We start from the raw sequence: 18,967 nt of genomic DNA, 5'->3' as shown, positions 1-18,967 counted from the left end.
ACGAAGCCCTGGTGTCAGGCCGGAGACCAACGGGACTCACTATAAAGCCCTGGAGGTCAGCCCGGAGACCGACAGGACTCGCTTTGAAGCCCTGGAGGCAGGCTGAGAGACCATCAGGACTCGCTACAAAGCCCTGGAGGTTAGCCCGGAGACCCACGGGACTCACTATGAAGCCCTGTAGGTCAGCACGGAGACCAACGGGATTCGCTGTGAAGCCCTGGAGGCAGGCCGGGAGACCATCAGAACTCGATACGAAGCCCTGGAGGTTAGCCCGGAGACCAACGGGACTCACTATGAAGCCCTGGAGGTCAGTACAGAGACCGACAGGACTCGCTACGAAGCCCTGGAGGTCAGCACGGAGACCAACGGGATTCGCTGCAAAGCCCTGGAGGTCAGCACAGAGACCGACAGGACTCGCTACGAAGCCCTTTAGGTCAGCACGGAGACCAACAGGACTCACTACGAAGCCCTGGAGGCAGGCCGAGAGACCGACGGGAGGCTATTCTCCTGCTTCAGAGCACTGTTCTCCTGCTTCAGTGTGCTGTTCACCTGCTCCTGGGAGGCATTTATCAGCTCCAAACTCTTGTTTATTTGCTCCAAGTAGGTTATTCTCTGCTGCAGGGTGATACTTTTTTGCTCCAGAGCGGTGTTCTCTTCCTCCAGAGCGGTCTTTTCCTTCTCCAAAGCGGTCTTTTCATCCTCCAGGGTAGTGTTTTTCTGCTCCAGGGCAGTGCATTTCACCTCCAGAGCAGTGATAGTTAGCATCTGGGAGGTTTTGTCCTGCTCGTGTTGCCCTCTTCTCAAATTCAGAACGTGATGCAGGTCTCTGTTCTCGTGCTCATAAACAAAGTTTTGCCGTTCCAAAAGCCTTGTTCTGTGCTCCAGGATGCCATTTACCCGCACTGTACGAGAGAATCTCTCCCTCTGAGCGGTGTTTTCCTCGTCTAATGTGGAAATTCTTTCCCTCTGATCGGTGTTTTCCTGTTCTAATGTGGAAATTCTCTGCTCCAGGTTGCTGATTTGAGTGGTGTATTTCTGCTCCAAGGCAGTCTTTTCTTTTTCCAGGACCTTACTTTTCTGCTCGAAGAAGGTGTTTTCCTCCTCCAAGACGGTATTTACCTGTTTTAAAATGCTGTTTTCCTGATGTAGGGTATTTTTTTCCTTCTCCAGGGCGGTGTTTTTCTGCTCCAGCTTGTTTTTGTCCTCTTCCAAGGCGGTGGTTTTTTGCCCCAGTGTAGTGTTTTTCTGCTTCAATGCGGTGTTATCGTCCTTTAAAGTTCTGTTTACAACCAACAGCTTTTTTAATTCCTTGTCTTTTGCAAGTGCAGCTTTTTCTGTGTCTATAACTTTAATCTTCAGCTCCTCATTTGCTTTGATCAGCGACTGTCTCTCAATGGACATCATGTTGACTTCTTCCAAGATGCCATTTAGCTTCTCTGACTCTCTAGCCAAGATCTGTTGTATTTCTTCATTCCCAGAATCAGAAGATGAAGCCTTATTGTGCTGACTCACTTTTGATCCTTCTTGTCTGAACAAATCCAAAATCTGCCCCATGTTTTCCTTTATTTGATTGTGAGGATTTTCCTTTTTATCTTGAAAAACTTTCCTTTTCAATCTCTTGATAGGACACAATCCTTGTAATTGCTCTCTCTCTCTTCTGCAATGGTTATGACTGTAGAATTCAAGAGTGCAGCTTTTTGTGACTAGCTCTTTGTGACATCAATATGCGTGATGTCACAAATTGATGTCACTATCTCAGCAGAACAACTAGAAAACTGCTGAAGTTTGGGAAGGCAGGAACAACCGTGGCAAGCATCGGTTGAGTTTACCCGGAGAGCGGGAGTTAGCTCAGATCTTTTTTGGTCAAAAGCAGCACAACAAAACTTAATACGCCATTATTAAATGGACCCGGGTCCAGCGGTGCAGTGCAAAAGGGACTTAGTGTCCGTCTCTAGGCAACCGTGACATCATCATTGGTCAGAAGCATTCTGGGGTCCTTACTAGCTCCTGCCACAATTTAGCTGACCTTAACAAATCTTGTGTTTGAGTTTCATAATTATTGTTGCACTAAATGTTTATATGTGTTATAGGCGTTACTGTCGGACATACAGAAATACGGAACAAATCGCTTCCTGTATACGGGGCGATTCCGTATTTTAGAAAAAGGATGGCAATCCTACTGTGCTCTTCTCCCATTAAAATTGTAGAAACTATATCAAACACAAGTAAATCTACAGTTTGGTAGGTAACTGGTATTTTGGATGATGTTGTAATGACAATAAATTTCTTAATTAATTCATAAATGAAGTCACCTGAACAATACAGTAGCTGAACAGAATGGGATTGTGGTTATAATTAATGTCGGAAGTGTTCACAGCCCCTCTTTGAAGCATACAAGGCAGCCATATTAGCTTACTACATTAGTGGTAGCATCTCCTGAACAATTACGACTTTACTAAGACTTCCCTGTCTCAGTCTCACCTAAGACAACATACAAACAACCCAGAAAGTCGCCACCCATCAGTTCTCTTTCAAGATTCTAGACTTGGGATTTGTTCTTGAAATAAAACAGGGGAAATTGGGTGTGGGACGGGGGATTGGGGGGGGACTAGGAGGTAGCGAGAAGTAATATGCCATAACTAAATGGTGTAAGATTAACAACGGCCCAAACCCGTGTTTTAAATCAAGCTTTAAGGTATGTATAAATGTATAAAACTTCATGCACAAAATAAATATACTATAGAAATATGAAAACATTAAACTCACCGTTGGGTTTTCATTTGTCTCCATGGTCGCCAGCCTGGTATTTCTGAATAGTTGCTGGTTGAAAAGTTGCTGGTATTTCTTCAATATGAGGGTTGCATCACGTGATTAGCTGAGTGTTGGAATCTGACATCCATTGCTAATGTCTGTGACCTGAAGTAATCTTACCATTTTTACAGCAAATTTTTAGACGCTGAATTTGGGCAAGTTGAATTGGAGGACACTGAAAATATTGCATTTGAATGTTGAAAAGTTGAATTTTTTTATATGCTGAATTTTTTAACACTGAAAATTTAAACTGAAAAAAATATGTATATTGAAAATTTGATCACTTTGAAATAGGAATGTGAATTTTTTTAATAAATGAAAATTGCAACCATGTACAAATAATGACACTGAAATTTTTTTCATGTACAAATACATGAAAAAAATGATGTATAATGATGCTGAATTTTTTTTTAGGTTAAAAATATATTCTGAATTTATTTTAACATTGAAAAAGTAAGCACTAATATACAACATTCAAATTTCAGAGGCATTTTTTATTCAAATCTTGATGGCACATATTTACTTCCATAGAAGACCAATCCAATCTGAATTAGCTTGAACTATTTTGCAAAGAATAACAAGATGGATTTCAGTCACTTTTTAGATTTCCACTAGTAAAGATTACTAATTGAATCTTTACTAATGGAAAGCTCACTACTTTGTGTTTGCCTTTAAATCTCAGCAAAATACATTGAAGTTCATGGTTGTGGCATGACAAAATGTGAAAAGGTTCAATGCTTTTGCAAAAAAAACTATTTTGTGAATAAATTTTAATTTATTAAAATTAATTATATTAATTTTAAAATATAAATCCCAGCTATATTTTGGTATTAAAGCTGACTGTTATTACAATATTTTGCTGTAAAGAGCTATACATAGCTTCATGTTTTATAGAAATTGTAATTCATCAAGACTTTCTGCACTGAAGAACCGACTCATTTTAATCCTTTTTCATTTTAACATTTTCTGCACCTTTAATGACCTCCTGTTGTGTTGAAGAAAAGATAATTCATATTAAATCTGAATAAATGTGTTAATACTTCACATATCAAGCAGCTAAGTATAGCATTCTGGCTTCATGAACCCCAGGTTGGTTTTTCTGAGTTTTGTTCCATGTGAACTTAGAAACAAAAGCACAGCAGCACAGTGGACTGTGTCGTCATGCTACTAAACCTTAAAAGCCTATAAAGTAACAATTTGAGAGGACATCTCACAATTGTATTTTTGAATTTTCTCCTGTTAACACCAGATGCAATGTCTTCATATTCAACCTTCTCGATGAGATTTTTCTGTCTGCTCTTTACTGTAATGTCATTTCTGCCGCAAGATTCAAGAGCAATTTTTCTACAACATAAGGTAAATAATGGGATTTTTTTTTATTGATTTGGTTTTAGTGTTTGTGTTCTTTCTGCCTTGCTTTAATTACAATTTGTAAGATAAAGTGAACATCTCAATCTGGCATTGATTTAGCATAAATTACAGTTTTGCCTGTTTATTGTTTTGACATTTCTTCAAATGTACAACCATGCAACTCAGTTAAAAACATAATTTCCATCACCAAAAGATAAATGACAAGATATGAACTACTGCTGCACTTCACCATTGATGTGTTGCACTTTTACAGGGTTATTTGGATAGTGCTGACCCTAAGCAAATGAGCTCCACTCCCTGGGACGTCAATCTGGCAGTCGGAGACGACTCCACATTTGGCTCGAAAGACGGGCAGGAATTCCCAGACATGAAACCTGAATTCTTCCTGGACGATGATGCACAGGCTACCCGAGTTTGGCCGCGCACTTTGCTGGACCACATGAGGCAGAAGCTGAGGTTCCGAGGAAGGACAAAGAAACAGGATATTTAGCACTTGAATGTATAATGAACGTGATGTGGTTAGAAATTATTACCCATTAAACTGTTGCTTGACAAAATGGCTACTTCTGGCTTTTTTGATCCTTATTTGAAAACAAATTGATGGTTGACTGCAAAGGGTCAGTAAAGATATGTGTTACAGTGTCAGCCAGTGTCAGTATTTGGGTGGTTTGCTCCATTTTAATAATTTATTTCACAACAAATTTGCTTAGTGTTTGTTGCCAAAAGTCTGAAGTTTAGCCTCATTTGATCAGATTACAGTATATGGTTCCAGTTAACATCCCTGTAAATTTTAGTTAACTTTGTAAGTTTATCTTTTTTGTGGTTTAACAGAAACTATTTTTTCCTAACCCTAAAATGCCACTTCTTGCTACAGTTCTCTAATAGTGAGCTTTTCCTTACCATACTGGTCACTCACCCGAGCGTTAAACATGGGTCTTTGTCCAGTGATGAATGGCTGTGTAATGTCATATTTATACCCCAGGGTAAGAGAAAATCATTGATTGCCACATAGATGTTACCAGAAACTCTGAGAAATAATAATAATATTTTATTATTATTATTATTATTATTATTATTATTATTATTAAATTAAATAAAATTAAAAACTTCCACAGTTACTTTCATTTTTAAGTGATTTGTTATGAGAACTAAAGATTATTAATTTATCTACTTCCCTGCCTATAGCATTTATCTCTTAAAGGCTGGGGTGTATAATTGTGGATGTTATTAATTACTCAGATAAGACAACAGGAAGCTAAAATTTTCAAGAACTTTTGAGTTGAGTCCACCATTCTTAGTGAAGCAAAACATTTAATTTACACAAATCTCATACCATAAAAGATATTTTTAAAAAGGCATATTTATCAACAATGTTAAGATGCAAGATGGAAAAGCATCATCATCAAAATCTAAAAATAAATCTAAAAAATATATTGTGATATGTTTTTTTTTATAATTTCAGTTTTATCACACATAGAGTGGAATATTTCAAGCTTTTATGTCTTGTAATTTTGATGATGATGTCTTATGGATACTGAAAACTCAAATTATTAATAACAAAAATTCAAAGAAGTAAAGACTCGAAATATTCCACTTTGTGCTTTGAATCTGTAACATACAAATTTCACTTTCTGAAATATGTGACAGAAAATACTGAACTTTTTCATGATACTAAAAGTTTGGAGATATGTCTGTACAGCCTTTAAAGTTGTACTATAAATTACATGAACTTGTGCTTATTGAAGCAAAATTAACTTTAGATATTTCAACTTCCGTTTTCACCTATTTATTTACTAAAAACTAAAATGTGTCAGCTAAGCTTTATCATTTTGTCTATAATAAATAGAAACATAATTTTTGACATGTATAAAAAAATCTGTACAGATTGATTTGGGCGGTATTGGAAAATAGTTAACGAACTGAATGAAAGTAAGAAATGTAGAAAAAACAAGAGGAAGACAAAAAACAGTAGCACTCCAAAACACTAGATGGCGATATTTTTACTGGTACTGTCGAAAGTGATTTCCTGTTGCACAAGACTGCGAGACCGAGCAGGAAAAAGAGGTGAATATCATTCAAACGTATGCATTGCAATATATTATTCTGTTTTGGTGTGTTTTATTATATTTACGAATTTTGTAATGATGGTTAGACAGCAAGCTATCTGTCTATTCAATTGAAAAAAGAGCTAAGGTATTTGTATAGCTAAGTTTGAGCATGTTAGCATTTTAAGCTAAAGTAGCCTGGATAGCGTTAGCCTCAAGAAATTACTATTTACCTAGTTTTTAATTTTTAGGATGTTGGCTACATTTTTCTGTTATTCTGCGTCATATTATTATCCAGAATTATCTGCGGGGTTTTCAACTTATACGCTTGTATTTATTCAAGGAGAACTTTGCGCCAGTTTGGCTTTAGCTGTCGGCTTTGTGTAACCAGCTTCCTTTGCACCAGTTAGACTCGAGATCAGAGAGAGAAGCACGAGTTTGTTTAGTGTTTGCTTCGCAAATCTCTTTTGTAATTTGAGGCCCTGGTTAATAAATGATAGAGCTGGATAAGCTTGTGTGCGCTCCTAACGTTAGAGCTTATTGTCAGAAATGTCATTCATTCCCTCCGCTGTGTATGTTGAGAGGAGAGGTTAATTTGTACTCCTTTCCTATGAGATGGGAGACAGCGACGATGAATACGATCGCAGGAGAAGAGACAAATTCAGACGGGAGAGAAGTGATTATGATCGCTCCAGAGAAAGAGAGGAACGACGCAGAGATGACTGGAACGACAGGTATGACAGTGATGAAGAATAACATCGTGCTCAATAGTGTGTTGGCCCCACTTTTGCTACAAAAGCAGCTTTGACCTGCATCATGCTATGAGAAGCACTTTGTTTTTGGACGCCTTTAAAAACCAGTGCTACCTTCTCATATTTCCCTTCTCAATATGTCAGGGAGTGGGACAGGGGCAGGGAGCGTCGGAGCCGCGGTGAATACAGAGATTATGACCGTGGTCGCAGGGAGAGATTTAGCCCGCCCAGGCACGACATGAGCCCCCAGCAGAAACGCATGAGAAGAGACTGGTAAGACTGAACATTGACGTGTTGATGGTATAACATCTTTGTTACCATTTATTTAGGATGCTTACTGTGAGCTTGCAGGGATGATCATGGAGGTGATCCTTACCGTGGGGGATATGATTTGGGCTACGGCGGTGGAGGAGGGCCAAGCTATGGGCCACCGCAGCACTGGGGCCATCCTGATCTGCACCTGATGCAGCCTCATCAGGGCATCCCCATCCAGGCTAGGTAAGAGAAAATCAGGAAATGCCTTAAGAGTTTAATTTTGTTTATTGCTGCGTATTTGAACTATTTGGGTTTATGTCAGAGGAAAGTCTGACTGTAACTTTGATTTTCCAAAATTAGCTTTATGCAAGGTGCCATTTTGAGGTTTATACTAAAAATAAGCAAACGGCTTTAACAATAGTTTCTTCATTGACCTACAGTACAGACCAAAAGTTTGGACACACCTTTCTAATTCAATGGGTTTTCTTTATTTTCATGACTATTTATAAGGCAAGAAATCCCACTTATTAACCTGACAGGGCACCTATGAAGTGAAAACCATTTCAGGTGACGACCTCTTTAAGCTCATCAAGAAAATGCAGAGTGTGTGCAAAGCAGTAATCACAGCAAAAGGTTGCTACTTTGAAGAAACTAGAATATAAGGGGTATTTCCAGTTGTTTTACATTTTTGTTTAGTGCATATTTCCACATGTGTTATTCATAGTTTTGATGCCTTCAGTGTGAATCTACAATGTCAATAGTCATGAAAATAAAGGAAACTCATTGAATTAAAAGGTGTGTCCAAACTTTTGGTCTGTACTGTAAAAAACGCTCCACCAAACTGCTTTCTTCCAATAGACTCGGGAACATCCATGACATGGATTTGGGTCCACCTCCTCCGATAATGAAAAACTTTAAAGAGTTCCTGCTGTCCCTGGACGACTCAGTGGACGAGACTGAAGCTGTCAAACGCTACAATGAGTACAAGATCGACTTCCGTCGGCAGCAGATGCAGGACTTCTTTTTGGCTCATAAAGATGAGGAGTGGTACGACCTGAGTTTACCTAATGATTGATGTCTAGTTTAACTAATCATTATGTAGACTTGCTTTTGACCATTGACATGAAATGTTATAAAATTTAGCTTCACATTCAATCTATAATCAGTAGAATTTGATGGCACCTCTTGTAAAGATGTGGAGAACATTTTACATATTTTATTTCACTAGCATAATCTCAAACTTGGATAAAACCAATCACATTCAACCCTGAAAAACAAAATCTGATATTAGGAAATAATAGAATGTTTTTAGATAATCCAGTCCTACATAAAAAAGTCACCCAATAGGTTTTCATAAAATTTAGATCTGCAGCCTGAGATGACTATGGAAAATTGTTGATTTTTGTGTCCTGTAAACCATTTCTGTGTGTTCTAATTCGCTCACAGGCCACTTACTGTCAGCACCAAATGTGCTGGTAGGACAGAAGAACACTCCCAAACAGTCAGTTGAATGTTGATGGTGGCTAATGTTTGATATGGAGTCTCAGTGAGGCCAAAATTACAAAAGTCTGTAACAGTTAGCTTGGAAACTTTTTTTTGTTACGCTTATAATCCTGTTCATTGTTGATGGTGGGCAGGTGAATCCGGTACTGATCCTCGTCCAAACTGAAAGAAATAGGCTACTATGTGTCATCATATTTATACACCAAGAAAACAGAAAATCGAGAATTTGAAGTTCCTTGAAATTTTGATCAAGTCTAAAAAAAACAAAGTATGCTTTATTTTAAATAGGTGGTTTTGGATTATTCTTCCACTACATTTTTTTAGTGTGAGTTTGTGCTACCGCCATAAAACATGCATGTAAGATTTTACACATCTTCACCCAGGTTGCCATCAAATTTGTATTTTCATCTATATGAAGCATGTATTAAGGATTTTACCTGTCTTTGTCCTATGATTTTCTTATTTAATGTCACATTTGTTAATGCTTACTTCACAGGTATGATGCAAAAATTGTTCTGTTTTGACCTAACCCGTTCTTCTTCCCTTCACTTCTACTGCCAAGTTGACGACGATTTTTTTTCTCTCCCCTACAAGAAAACTGCGGGATTCCTCCGCCAGAGTCGGTCTTAGATAGCGAGGGCAAGCACTGCGCACAATGCAGATGCTCTTAGACACACAGTACCAGGGATTTTAGGTAGACAGCCAATCAGTCCTCCACACAAGGAGGATTTTTTTTTCTTTTTTTTTCTTCTGTTTTTGGCACCATTTTCTTTTTATATTTGGATCAAATCGAATCCCAAAACCGAGTTTGTGTGTGTACAGACACACCACTGGGGTGAAGTGGAGCACATTTTGACAGAAGAGACCCCCTTCTCCCCCTCTGTAAATATTTGTTATTATACTGGCAGAGCAAAAGGTAACTGTGGATCACTCAATGATAAACTTTTTATGTGACATTCTGATTCTGTGATTGATTTTTCATAATCTGTTGTTTTTTTCCTAACATTTTTGGTGAGTTAATTCCATGTTTTTTCCTGCTTTTGCAATTCTAAAAATCATTTCCAGTCAACATCTGGGCTTAAATTAGCAGAATATGTGTAAGTGTATGTGCAATTTAGATTTTGTGTTGCTAAATTTGGCTTTTTACCTCTTCCACCAAAAAGCCTCACAGTCTGAAATTAAACTGTTCTTAAGAAAGATCCTTTTAAACTCATCTATGCTTTTTGAAATATTTCTGACCTTTCAGCGAGGGATTAGATTTATAATATCTATTTTTTTCTGTAACTCTGCCAACCTGTTCATCCCATTCCCCATCACTCCCCCCTCTTTGGTGGACCCCCACTCTGGACGCAGGTTCAGATCCAAATACCACCCGGACGAGGCCAGCCGGCTGAAGGCAGAGGCTCAGAGAGCTCTCTGCAATCGTCTGAACGTCTTTATGTTCCTGATGGAGAACGGCTGGTTTGAGAACGTTTCCCTGGACATTGAGCAGACTCCTGCTATCATCAAGGTGCTGGACGCAGGTGAGGCTTCAGAGGGAAACTTACTGAATTTTTATCCAGAAACTTTCTGATTTTATGGGTGAAACCATTACAACAAATTCACAATTCAGTTTGCTTGTATGTTTTTAATTTTGATGACCTTTTTACCTCTTTTTTTCTAAAATGTTAAAAGAAACCTGAATCAGCATTTGATGATCTCCAGTTATAGATTTTATTGTATTAGTAGTTCCCAAGAAAATCTCATATGATCATGGAAAATGTTGAAGGAATGTTTGGCTTTAGTTATATTTCCTTCTTTCCTTCCTTACTTACTGACTTACATTCTATTCTTCCATCCCTTCTTTCTAAATAAATATTCATCAAATCATGGTGAACTGTAGTATTTTACATTTTAAATGACTGAAACACAGTCAATTATGGAATTTAACCATATTTTTCTTGCTGCCATCTTGCAGAGACCAACAGTACAAAACTGTGATGTGCATTAAGTCAACATTGCGGCCATTTATGAGCTCTCCCATCCGTGCTCAGACGAAATGCTCAAATGTTGTTGTTTTTTTTCCCCTTTAGCTGTGATAAAGATGGAAGGAGGGACTGACCACGACCTCCGCATTTTGGACATGCCGCCAGAAGAAGAGGAAGAAAGGGAAAAGTCCACGTCTGTTTTAGCTGGAGGAGAGGCTCAGAGGAGGGAAGAGCTGAAAACAGCCGACAGAGAGCACAAGCCCTCGGGGGAGAAAAACAAAACTGAGAAGGTGTGTGAAGTTTTCTGTTAGCAAGCGATAGTGATCGCTTAGACCCGCGGTAATGACAGAGAACTGTGCTGCAGGAGGACAGCGACTTTCCCAGCGGAGACCGAGACGCCGCCGCAGACGGACAGGACAGGAAGCAGGAGGCAGAGAAAGAATCTGTCAGAGAAGAAATGCCTGAACCTAAGAAGGTTATTTTGACTTCAGTGGCTTAAAATATATATTTATATAAAAATATATTTATTTTAAACACAACTAAATCAGATGAACATCTCTGACTTTCTTTTTTTTTTAATTGTCAGGCAAGAAGAAAGAGGAAGCGTAGCGGGGACAGCGACGACGAAGCGAGCGCCTCTGAGAGCGAGTCTGACTCCGACTCCGATTCCAATTCCGACTGCTCTGACAAACCAGAGAAGAAGGAGGAAGTGCAAGACAAGGATGACGAAGAAGAGGAGGGAGAAGGTGATGAATCGAAATCGCAGCATGCGGCTTTGAGTTTCAGAATGCCCGAAATCATCCAATGTTTGCCTCCGATGTCTGCAGGAGACAAACCGAAGGAAACCTCGGAGGAGGAGAAGAAGGAAGAAAAAAAACCCAAAGACGACTCGCCCAGACCACGACCGCTGCACAAGACTTTCTCCCTGTTCATGAGGAGCATCGCTCCCTCCATCTCCAAGGCTGAGATTATTGCTGTAAGTCAGAACAGCACAGACATTATTTGTTGTCTGAGCCTTGAATATTGATTGTTGTATGATCTCAGGATCTGCATTGTTTTTACTTTTACCCCACAGCTTTGCCGGCGATATCCTGGGTTTCTGCGCGTTTGCCTTTCTGACCCTCATCCAGAGCGCAGGTTGGTTTAAAGAACTATTCCTTCCTAATTTGTTAATCCCTACTTAGTTTTGCACACATATTTATACACCTTAAGCTTTTCCACATTTGTTCATTTACACACATTTATTGTATTTTCATGTGATTTTAAGCATTGAACCAACACAAAGTAGCACTTACTTTTACAGTGGATTGAAAATGACATGTTTTTTGGATTTTTTATGATAAATCAAAATCTGAAAAGTGTGGTGTGCATTTACTTGGATACCTCTATATCAGGGGTGCCCAAAGTCAGTCATGGAGGGCCGGCATCCTGCATGTTTTAGTGCTCTCTCTCTGGTTTAACGCAGCTGGATCAAATGATGGCTCGTTAGAAGGCCTAAGAAGAACACCGACATGCTGAAAAGGTTGTTACTACCACCAGGGAGAAAATTAAAACATGCAGGGTGCTGGCCCTCCAGCACCGACTTAGGACACCCCTGCTCTATATGAACAGAAGTCAAATACTAAATGGAGTCCTCCTTTGTGTAACACGGTATAAATAAAGAAGAGAGAACTGGAGGTCCAATCCTGTGCCACCAGGACAACGACCGTAAACAGCCAGCTGGATACAATGGAATAGTTTACATCATAGGAAATTCATGTGTTAGAATGGTCCAGTCAAAGCAAATGTCACAGAAAGGATCAAATCTGTGGTGAGACTTGATAATAGATATTCACAGATGCTCTTCATCAAGTCAGATCTTGGGCTGTTTTGCAGAGAAATATACATTGAAATTCCTCTGTAGATGTTTCGCTTTTTTACTTTGTAATTATTCACGCCTTTGTGTTGATTTGTCATATAAAGTCTCAGTATAAAACATCTGGATAAACTTCCTGTTGCATGGCACTTTATGAAGAAATAAAATGGACACAATTATGCTTGATGTTTAAATAGGCCTGTCGTGATAAACAAATCAATTAATCGCACGATAAATTAAAACTATCAACCTCATTTTAATTATCGGCTTTATCGTTTTTTCCGAGCTTTTTGTCTTTGTGTTGATGACACTGAATAAAAAAAGGATAAACTCCGTGCTCTCCACTGACTTCTCCCTTCCTCATTTCCTTAGTTTCCATTCACACATTTCCATTCCATTCATTTCCATTCAGTGTGTTTTGCCCCCACAGCGTGGAATCAGTTGCAGTCTGAACTTAAGATGTCGGAAATGATTTCACTGGACTTATTTCGAGCAGTTCTTAAAAATAGGCAACAAGATTCTATGAAACAGTGTCATTGTTTTTAAATTGTTTTTATTGTTTTATACTTGTGCATATGTATTAATTGTTTTTATCTTGTAACCAGGTTGCTATGTATTGCAAATTTTTGCTCAGGTCCCTCTTGAAAATGAGATCTAGATCTCAACTGGGTTTACCTGATTAAATAAAGGAATATGTTAGTGTAATGCCTAGCTCACACTACACGATCTTAGAGCTGTCGGCCGATTGTCGGCCCATTTTCAAAACCTGACAGACCACACATTAGCCGACAGAAATCCTAGGTATAACGGTTCGATCGGGTTCGTTCCTGCCGTGTGGTGTCCAACAATGGGCACAAAATAAAGGCTACAAGTCCAGTTAACTAATTTTAAAACCAGGCATTAATCAATGCTTTACTACAATCTACCTGCAATTCATGTGGCTTGTGTCAGCGTAAAGTCCTGACTGAATGAAAATTATTAGAACCTATTTATGTCATGTTAACGAAGAACAGCTGAAAAGTTACTGGGTTTATCAACTGCGGTAGCAATTTCGCTCCAACTCCTCTCCTTGTCATTTCTATATTCTTTGCACAAAATGTTGAATAAACATTAATGTTGTTTCCACATATCATCTCCAATGTTGCTGGACTTCGGATGCGCTGTGTCAGCTGTTTGGGATTCCCCTCTGTAATTTCCCCTCAGAAAGCACTGAGAGGAATCTGTGCTTTCTGATTGGCTACCTGTCACATTCAACAGGCTGCATTCTCGCTCCCAGTCAGGGAAAATCCCTGATTTAGATCTGAGGCCAAGATGATCTACCATAACATACCACACGCTACAGGGTGATCGGTTACGAAATCGCAAGCGACAATCTTAGAACGCCCAACGTTCTAAGATTGTTGTAAGGGAAAAATCGTGGCAAAAAAACTATTGCATCAGGTAGTCAATGTGCCCATTTTCTCTATTTAAATCTAATTATTACTGAAGGGCAACATAATATACAGACTTCATAATCTGCAGTCTTTAGGTTGAATGCAGTATTTATTTACACTTTGGCTTTATGTTGTTTAGTTTTTATTCAAGTGCGTTTTTTGTTAATGGAGACTAAGAATCCATTTTAGTTTTGTTTTTGGTTGTTTTGTTTATTTTGTTTATCAGTTCCAGTGTTAAGTGTTCTTTTGAAATTAAAGTGTATCTATCTTTGGCAGGAAATCGCATGCATTATTACATAATTTCCATTAAATCAGTGTAAAAAGGTCTTCAAACAATATTATCGTTTATCGCAATAATTTTTGAGACAATTAATCGCTCAGCAAAATTTGTTATCGTGACAGGCCTATGTTTAAATCATATTTGTGTCTTTCAGGTTTTTCAGGCGTTGCTGGGTGACCTTTGATCGCAGTGTCAACATCAAGGAAATCTGTTGGAACCTCCAGAATATACGCGTGGGTGTTGCCTTAATTTATTCAGATCATTTTGTGTTACAAAATGACTGTATAAAATGACAGATTAGTTATTTTTATATCCTTCTCAATGACATATACGTCAGGGCCGGCTGTTTTGGTTGTTTTACTCCTTTACCCCAAAGCTTTCACTGCTTCTCTAAGGTTGGCTCCACTCTTCTTTCTTAAAAGCTCAGAGACTGCGAACTGGCACCAGGCGTGAACAGAGATCTGGCTCGGAGGGTCCGCAACGTGAACGGCATCACTCAGCACAAACAGGTGCTCCGCAACGACATCAAGCTGGCTGCCAAGCTTATCCACGCTTTGGACGAAAAGGGCGATCTGTGGAGCAGCAAAACTCAGGGCGCTCAAAGCACCGAGGTTCCTGTTGCAAAGATTCAAATTTCTTTTCATATGCGAGCGGAGTTCAATACATAATCTTCCCTCTGATGAGCTATTTGTGTGTTTGGATCTTTATTTTTTTACTTGAAGTTGCAGGCTCAGAACCCCATCTTGAAGAATATCACTGATTACCTGATTGAGGAGGTGAGCGCTGAGGAAGAGGAGCTCCTGGGGTCTAGCAGTGGAATGGATCCAGACGAGGGAGCTAAGGAGGGAAATCCTGCCGAGATAACTGTGGAGAAGGATGATAAATTAGCCAAGGTTTGCTTTTTTTCTGTCTTACACATTCTATGGTAAAAAAAAGAAGATCTAAACTGATGTTTATTGAGCATACCGAGCTCAAACGGTCAAAGTTAGTAAGTTAAAGCTTTACATGGATTACATTTTTCTTTTTATCTCCAGGTTTTGGACCGTTTGCTCTTATATCTTCGGATTGTGCACTCAGTTGATTACTACAACACCTGTGAATACCCCAGTGAGGACGAAATGCCTAATCGCTGTGGGATGGTCCATGTTCGCGGCCCAGTTCCTCCTAACCGCATAACGCACGGAGAAGGTCAGTGTGTCTGCTTGCCGCTGCTCAAGTGAGAGCAGCGACATGGAGCCACGTTGTTTGTGAAACTGTGAGATCACCTGAAAATGTTATGAACATGAAACAGCACACTGACATTATTTTAGTCTTGTTTCGCTGTTTTGAAAAATATTGAATTTGCTATTGTCTGCCACAATAAATTTTTCTAGACAGTAAATTGTTCCAGTATTTATTGGGATAAATGATAATGTTGTTTTGAGACCATTTTCAAGTAAAATATTGATAATGGTGTAATGATGCAAGTTCTCCCTACCAAAGACCAATAAATGTTAGTTTTGTAAGAAAGAAAACAAACGTTTCCTGTTTAACTGGAAGATATTTGAAATATCCAAACAAAAACAACAAATAAATGGAAATAACTGTAATCAAAACAAATTCTAACCTTCAAAAAATATTAACCATCAGAGTGAAAATTAAGTTTAATTTAATTCATCTTTGATTATTACTTATTGCCTATATGGAATTTCACCGTTTTCCTATTCTGAACGCATAGAGAAAACAGTGAGGTATAATTGTACTTTCAGACTTTCCATTCTTTTAAAAATTATCTACAATTATCAAAATTACATGTGTTCCTGACAGATTACGCCTCAAAATATTACCTTTTTTTATTTCGAACATGAAAGAAGTATAAAATCACACATGAACAAGGAAGGCAAAAGTCACATATTTTTGTACCACAATAATCTCAACATGCTTGAAAAGGAGTAGGAAGAAGTAAGAAACTTATGAACTCCAACCCCATAAACTCATATCATATTTTCAGATGGACCCTCATTAATAAATCAAATTAAAAAAATAAATAAATAAAACTAAACATAGGTGAATTAATTTTCTATTTTATCTGGGTTTACATATGTCTAAATATATGCATCCATGCATCGTTACCCACACTCATTCATATGCGTTAGCCTCAATTTACATATACACATTTGTACTAACTCTCATCCATCTTGTGAAAATGACCTTCTTATATTTCCTTGTAAATTGCATTAAATTTTGACTTTGTTTTAACTCCTCATTTAACTTCTTCCATAATTTTACACCATGAATTGAAATACAAAAGCTCTTTCTTTTGTATATTATGAATCCTGAAGTTTGAGTAACCCCTTAAGTTATATCCCCCTTCTCTTTCAAAAAACATTTTTCTTTATGTGCTCAGGTAACAGTTTATTTGATGCCTTAAACATAACTTGAGCCATTTGAAATTCCACCAGACCTTTTCCGTCGATGTGGTTACGTCTCGGCTGTTTCCTAATCTTGAGTTGAACTTTTTAGGCGCAATTATCCTGAAGTTTACAGTGGATGGACCTGAAAATGTTGAGGTGTTGGAGTAAAATAAGGAGCAAATTTGTATTTCATTTAGACCATGATCCCAGGAATGCAGTATTCATTTGTCTAAGTTCCATAACTCCACTCTGGCTTTTAAAGGCACTTGTATTTTTACATTTTTAAGCCTGCTAACTGTAAAACATTAGGTGTTTTGTGAATTTTTGTATTTATTCATATAAATGGGCTGAAAATTAACAAAGATATCTGAACATTTTGACTCTGGAATGGTGTGAAATTTTTAAAACAGTGGAAACTAGGATCAATTGGAGTGCATGTATGATTGAACTGAAATGATTCTTTTGTAAAGAGCCTTGAGATGACATCTGTAAATCGGCGCTAAATAAATAAACAGAAATTAATTGAAATAAATGTTCAGGAACTACTTTTTATAACTGATGTGGTGTTTAACCACTAGATGTCGCCACATTCTTCACTGACGAGCTTTAAAAGCCACAATTAATGTTTTCAGTGCAAAACAGTTCAAATTGCTCTAAGCTCATATTTCTGCTTTGTCTGGTTATTTCCTTAAACAGTGCAACAGTGGGAAAAAGTGACGGAGGAAAAGTTGATGCCTTTATTTAGTTTAAAGGAAATCCTCTCTGAGGAAGAGGCAGCGAAGATGGGTCGTAAGGATCCTGACGATGAGGTGGAGAAATTTATATCTGCAAACACTCAGGAGCTGGGAAAGGACAAATGGCTCTGCCCTCTTAGTGGCAAGAAATTCAAGGTGAATGCTTGGAAGATTTAGTAAATGGCTTAAATATTGCAATTTTTTTCACAACACTAATTAGTGTAACCACATGAGTTTATGACATTTGTTTATTGCAAACTGTGTCTCAGGGTCCGGAGTTTGTGCGGAAGCACATCCTGAACAAACACGGGGAGAAAATTGAAGAAGTTAAAAAGGAGGTTGTGTTTTTCAACAATTTCCTCATGGATGCTAAAAGACCGTCACTGCCAGAGATTAAACTTCCACCTCTTCCTGTCCCTGGCCAAGGTTGGCATACATCTTGTTAACCCTTCATACAGGACAACTTCCCCAACACAACTACAGTTGGAAAATTGGTCCATTTCGGTTTAAATATGAAAAATGAGTTCAAGTTCTAATTTCGTTCTGGTTTTGGTGAACAGGCTTGCTTTCTCCCACGCTGCCATTTCCTCCTCAAGGCCCTCAGGGTCCAATGGGCTTTGGCCAGCCTCGTCCGCCTCTGATGGGCTATGGTGGTATGTCGTTACGTCTTCTGGCACTAGAAATGACCCGTCAGGGTAAAATTCTGATTAATCTTTTAATTTTTTGTGGCGGACAGGTGCTCCACCTTACCCACCTAATCAGTTTGGAGGAGGCAGAGGAAACTATGACAACTTCCGTGGACAAGGTGGCTACCTGGGTAAGCCGCGAAACATCAGGTAAGACCACGACAGAGCTGGTGTGTATTTTGTTTTCAGAAAACTGTGAGGAATTTCCAAACTTTGATTTAAGATTATGTAATATTTTTTCACAGAATGTCCCGGGGAGATCCACGAAATATAATTGAGTATCGTGACCTAGACGCACCAGATGATATGGACTTCTTTTAGAAGGTTAAACAGTTTTTCCCCCCCCTAGCTTTTTACTTGTGTTCTGTTCAGCCTGTTTTTTCTTTCCTTTTTTTGTAGGAATTACAGTATTTACTTTCTTAAATATTTCATTTTGTGATCATTGTGCAACAATATGAAACTCCTGTAAACTGATCATCAATAAAATTGTGTTCAAAAAAACATTTCTACGTGTTATAAGTAAATTATTACATCTAATGAGCCTGGAAAGGACGCAAATTCTGTCCCTGAAATCAGAATTACGACGCTAACCATCCAGAAGGGCATAGATATATTTTGTAAATAAGTAAATCAGAAATTTACAAACTTCAGTTATGAAAAAAATAAGAATTTTCACGTGAAAACAAAGTAGTTTTCAATATAACAAGTGAAAAATATTCACTTATTATAGTGAAACGGGAATAATACAAATAATTTTGTATTTTTGGAAAATACAAATTATTTTTTCTATTTTCCAAAAAACAATTTTTAAAATTTTTATTAATTGCCTGAATTTTGGTGCATAAAAGCATCCACACAGCACGGTGCTACTGCATACATTTT

General features: G+C 38.2%; 2 protein-coding genes across 4 annotated transcripts; one reads left to right on the top strand and one right to left on the bottom strand.

Moving 5' to 3' along the window:
- Nucleotides 1-29: 29 nt before the first annotated feature.
- Nucleotides 30-2,567, bottom strand: LOC111610024 (centrosomal protein of 135 kDa-like). Its single transcript, XM_023341941.1, has one exon. It carries the CDS (start codon nucleotides 1,552-1,554, stop codon nucleotides 460-462), a length of 1,095 nt encoding a protein of 364 aa, XP_023197709.1. The 5' UTR covers nucleotides 1,555-2,567; the 3' UTR covers nucleotides 30-459.
- A 3,601-nt stretch (nucleotides 2,568-6,168) lies between these two features.
- On the top strand, nucleotides 6,169-18,588 carry srrt (serrate, RNA effector molecule). 3 transcript variants are annotated; one of them, XM_023342397.1, is made up of 20 exons: nucleotides 6,169-6,246; nucleotides 6,843-6,961; nucleotides 7,124-7,252; nucleotides 7,331-7,477; nucleotides 8,093-8,281; nucleotides 10,091-10,260; nucleotides 10,810-10,994; nucleotides 11,069-11,179; nucleotides 11,291-11,450; nucleotides 11,532-11,680; nucleotides 11,780-11,841; nucleotides 14,427-14,505; nucleotides 14,695-14,883; nucleotides 14,995-15,165; nucleotides 15,307-15,460; nucleotides 17,362-17,555; nucleotides 17,669-17,825; nucleotides 17,960-18,052; nucleotides 18,136-18,235; nucleotides 18,331-18,588. In XM_023342397.1, the coding sequence occupies exons 2-20, from the start codon at nucleotides 6,843-6,845 to the stop codon at nucleotides 18,404-18,406; spliced, it is 2,634 nt and encodes an 877-aa protein (XP_023198165.1). In that variant the 5' UTR covers nucleotides 6,169-6,246; the 3' UTR covers nucleotides 18,407-18,588. The 3 variants fall into 3 exon arrangements, with proteins under 3 accessions (XP_023198165.1, XP_023198164.1, XP_023198163.1); XM_023342396.1 differs by having other exon boundaries at nucleotides 6,243-6,263; nucleotides 15,001-15,165; XM_023342395.1 differs by having other exon boundaries at nucleotides 6,244-6,263.
- The last annotated feature ends 379 nt before the right edge of the window (nucleotides 18,589-18,967 follow it).

Source organism: Xiphophorus maculatus, chromosome 11, assembly GCF_002775205.1.
Source record: "Xiphophorus maculatus strain JP 163 A chromosome 11, X_maculatus-5.0-male, whole genome shotgun sequence".
Lineage (NCBI taxonomy): Eukaryota > Metazoa > Chordata > Actinopteri > Cyprinodontiformes > Poeciliidae > Xiphophorus > Xiphophorus maculatus.
Note: the sequence above shows the minus strand (reverse complement) of the source record. Positions and strands in the feature narration are given on the sequence as shown.

Coding starts and splice junctions, on each gene's coding strand:
- LOC111610024 (XM_023341941.1), bottom strand. CDS start 1,554: ATGGGGCAGATTTTGGATTTGTTCAGACAAGAAGGATCAAAAGTGAGT.
- srrt (XM_023342397.1), top strand. CDS start 6,843: ATGGGAGACAGCGACGATGAATACGATCGCAGGAGAAGAGACAAATTC. Junction 6,962..7,123: donor AGAGATGACTGGAACGACAG/GTATGACAGTGA, acceptor TCAATATGTCAG/GGAGTGGGACAGGGGCAGGG. Junction 14,884..14,994: donor AGGGCGCTCAAAGCACCGAG/GTTCCTGTTGCA, acceptor TTTTACTTGAAG/TTGCAGGCTCAGAACCCCAT.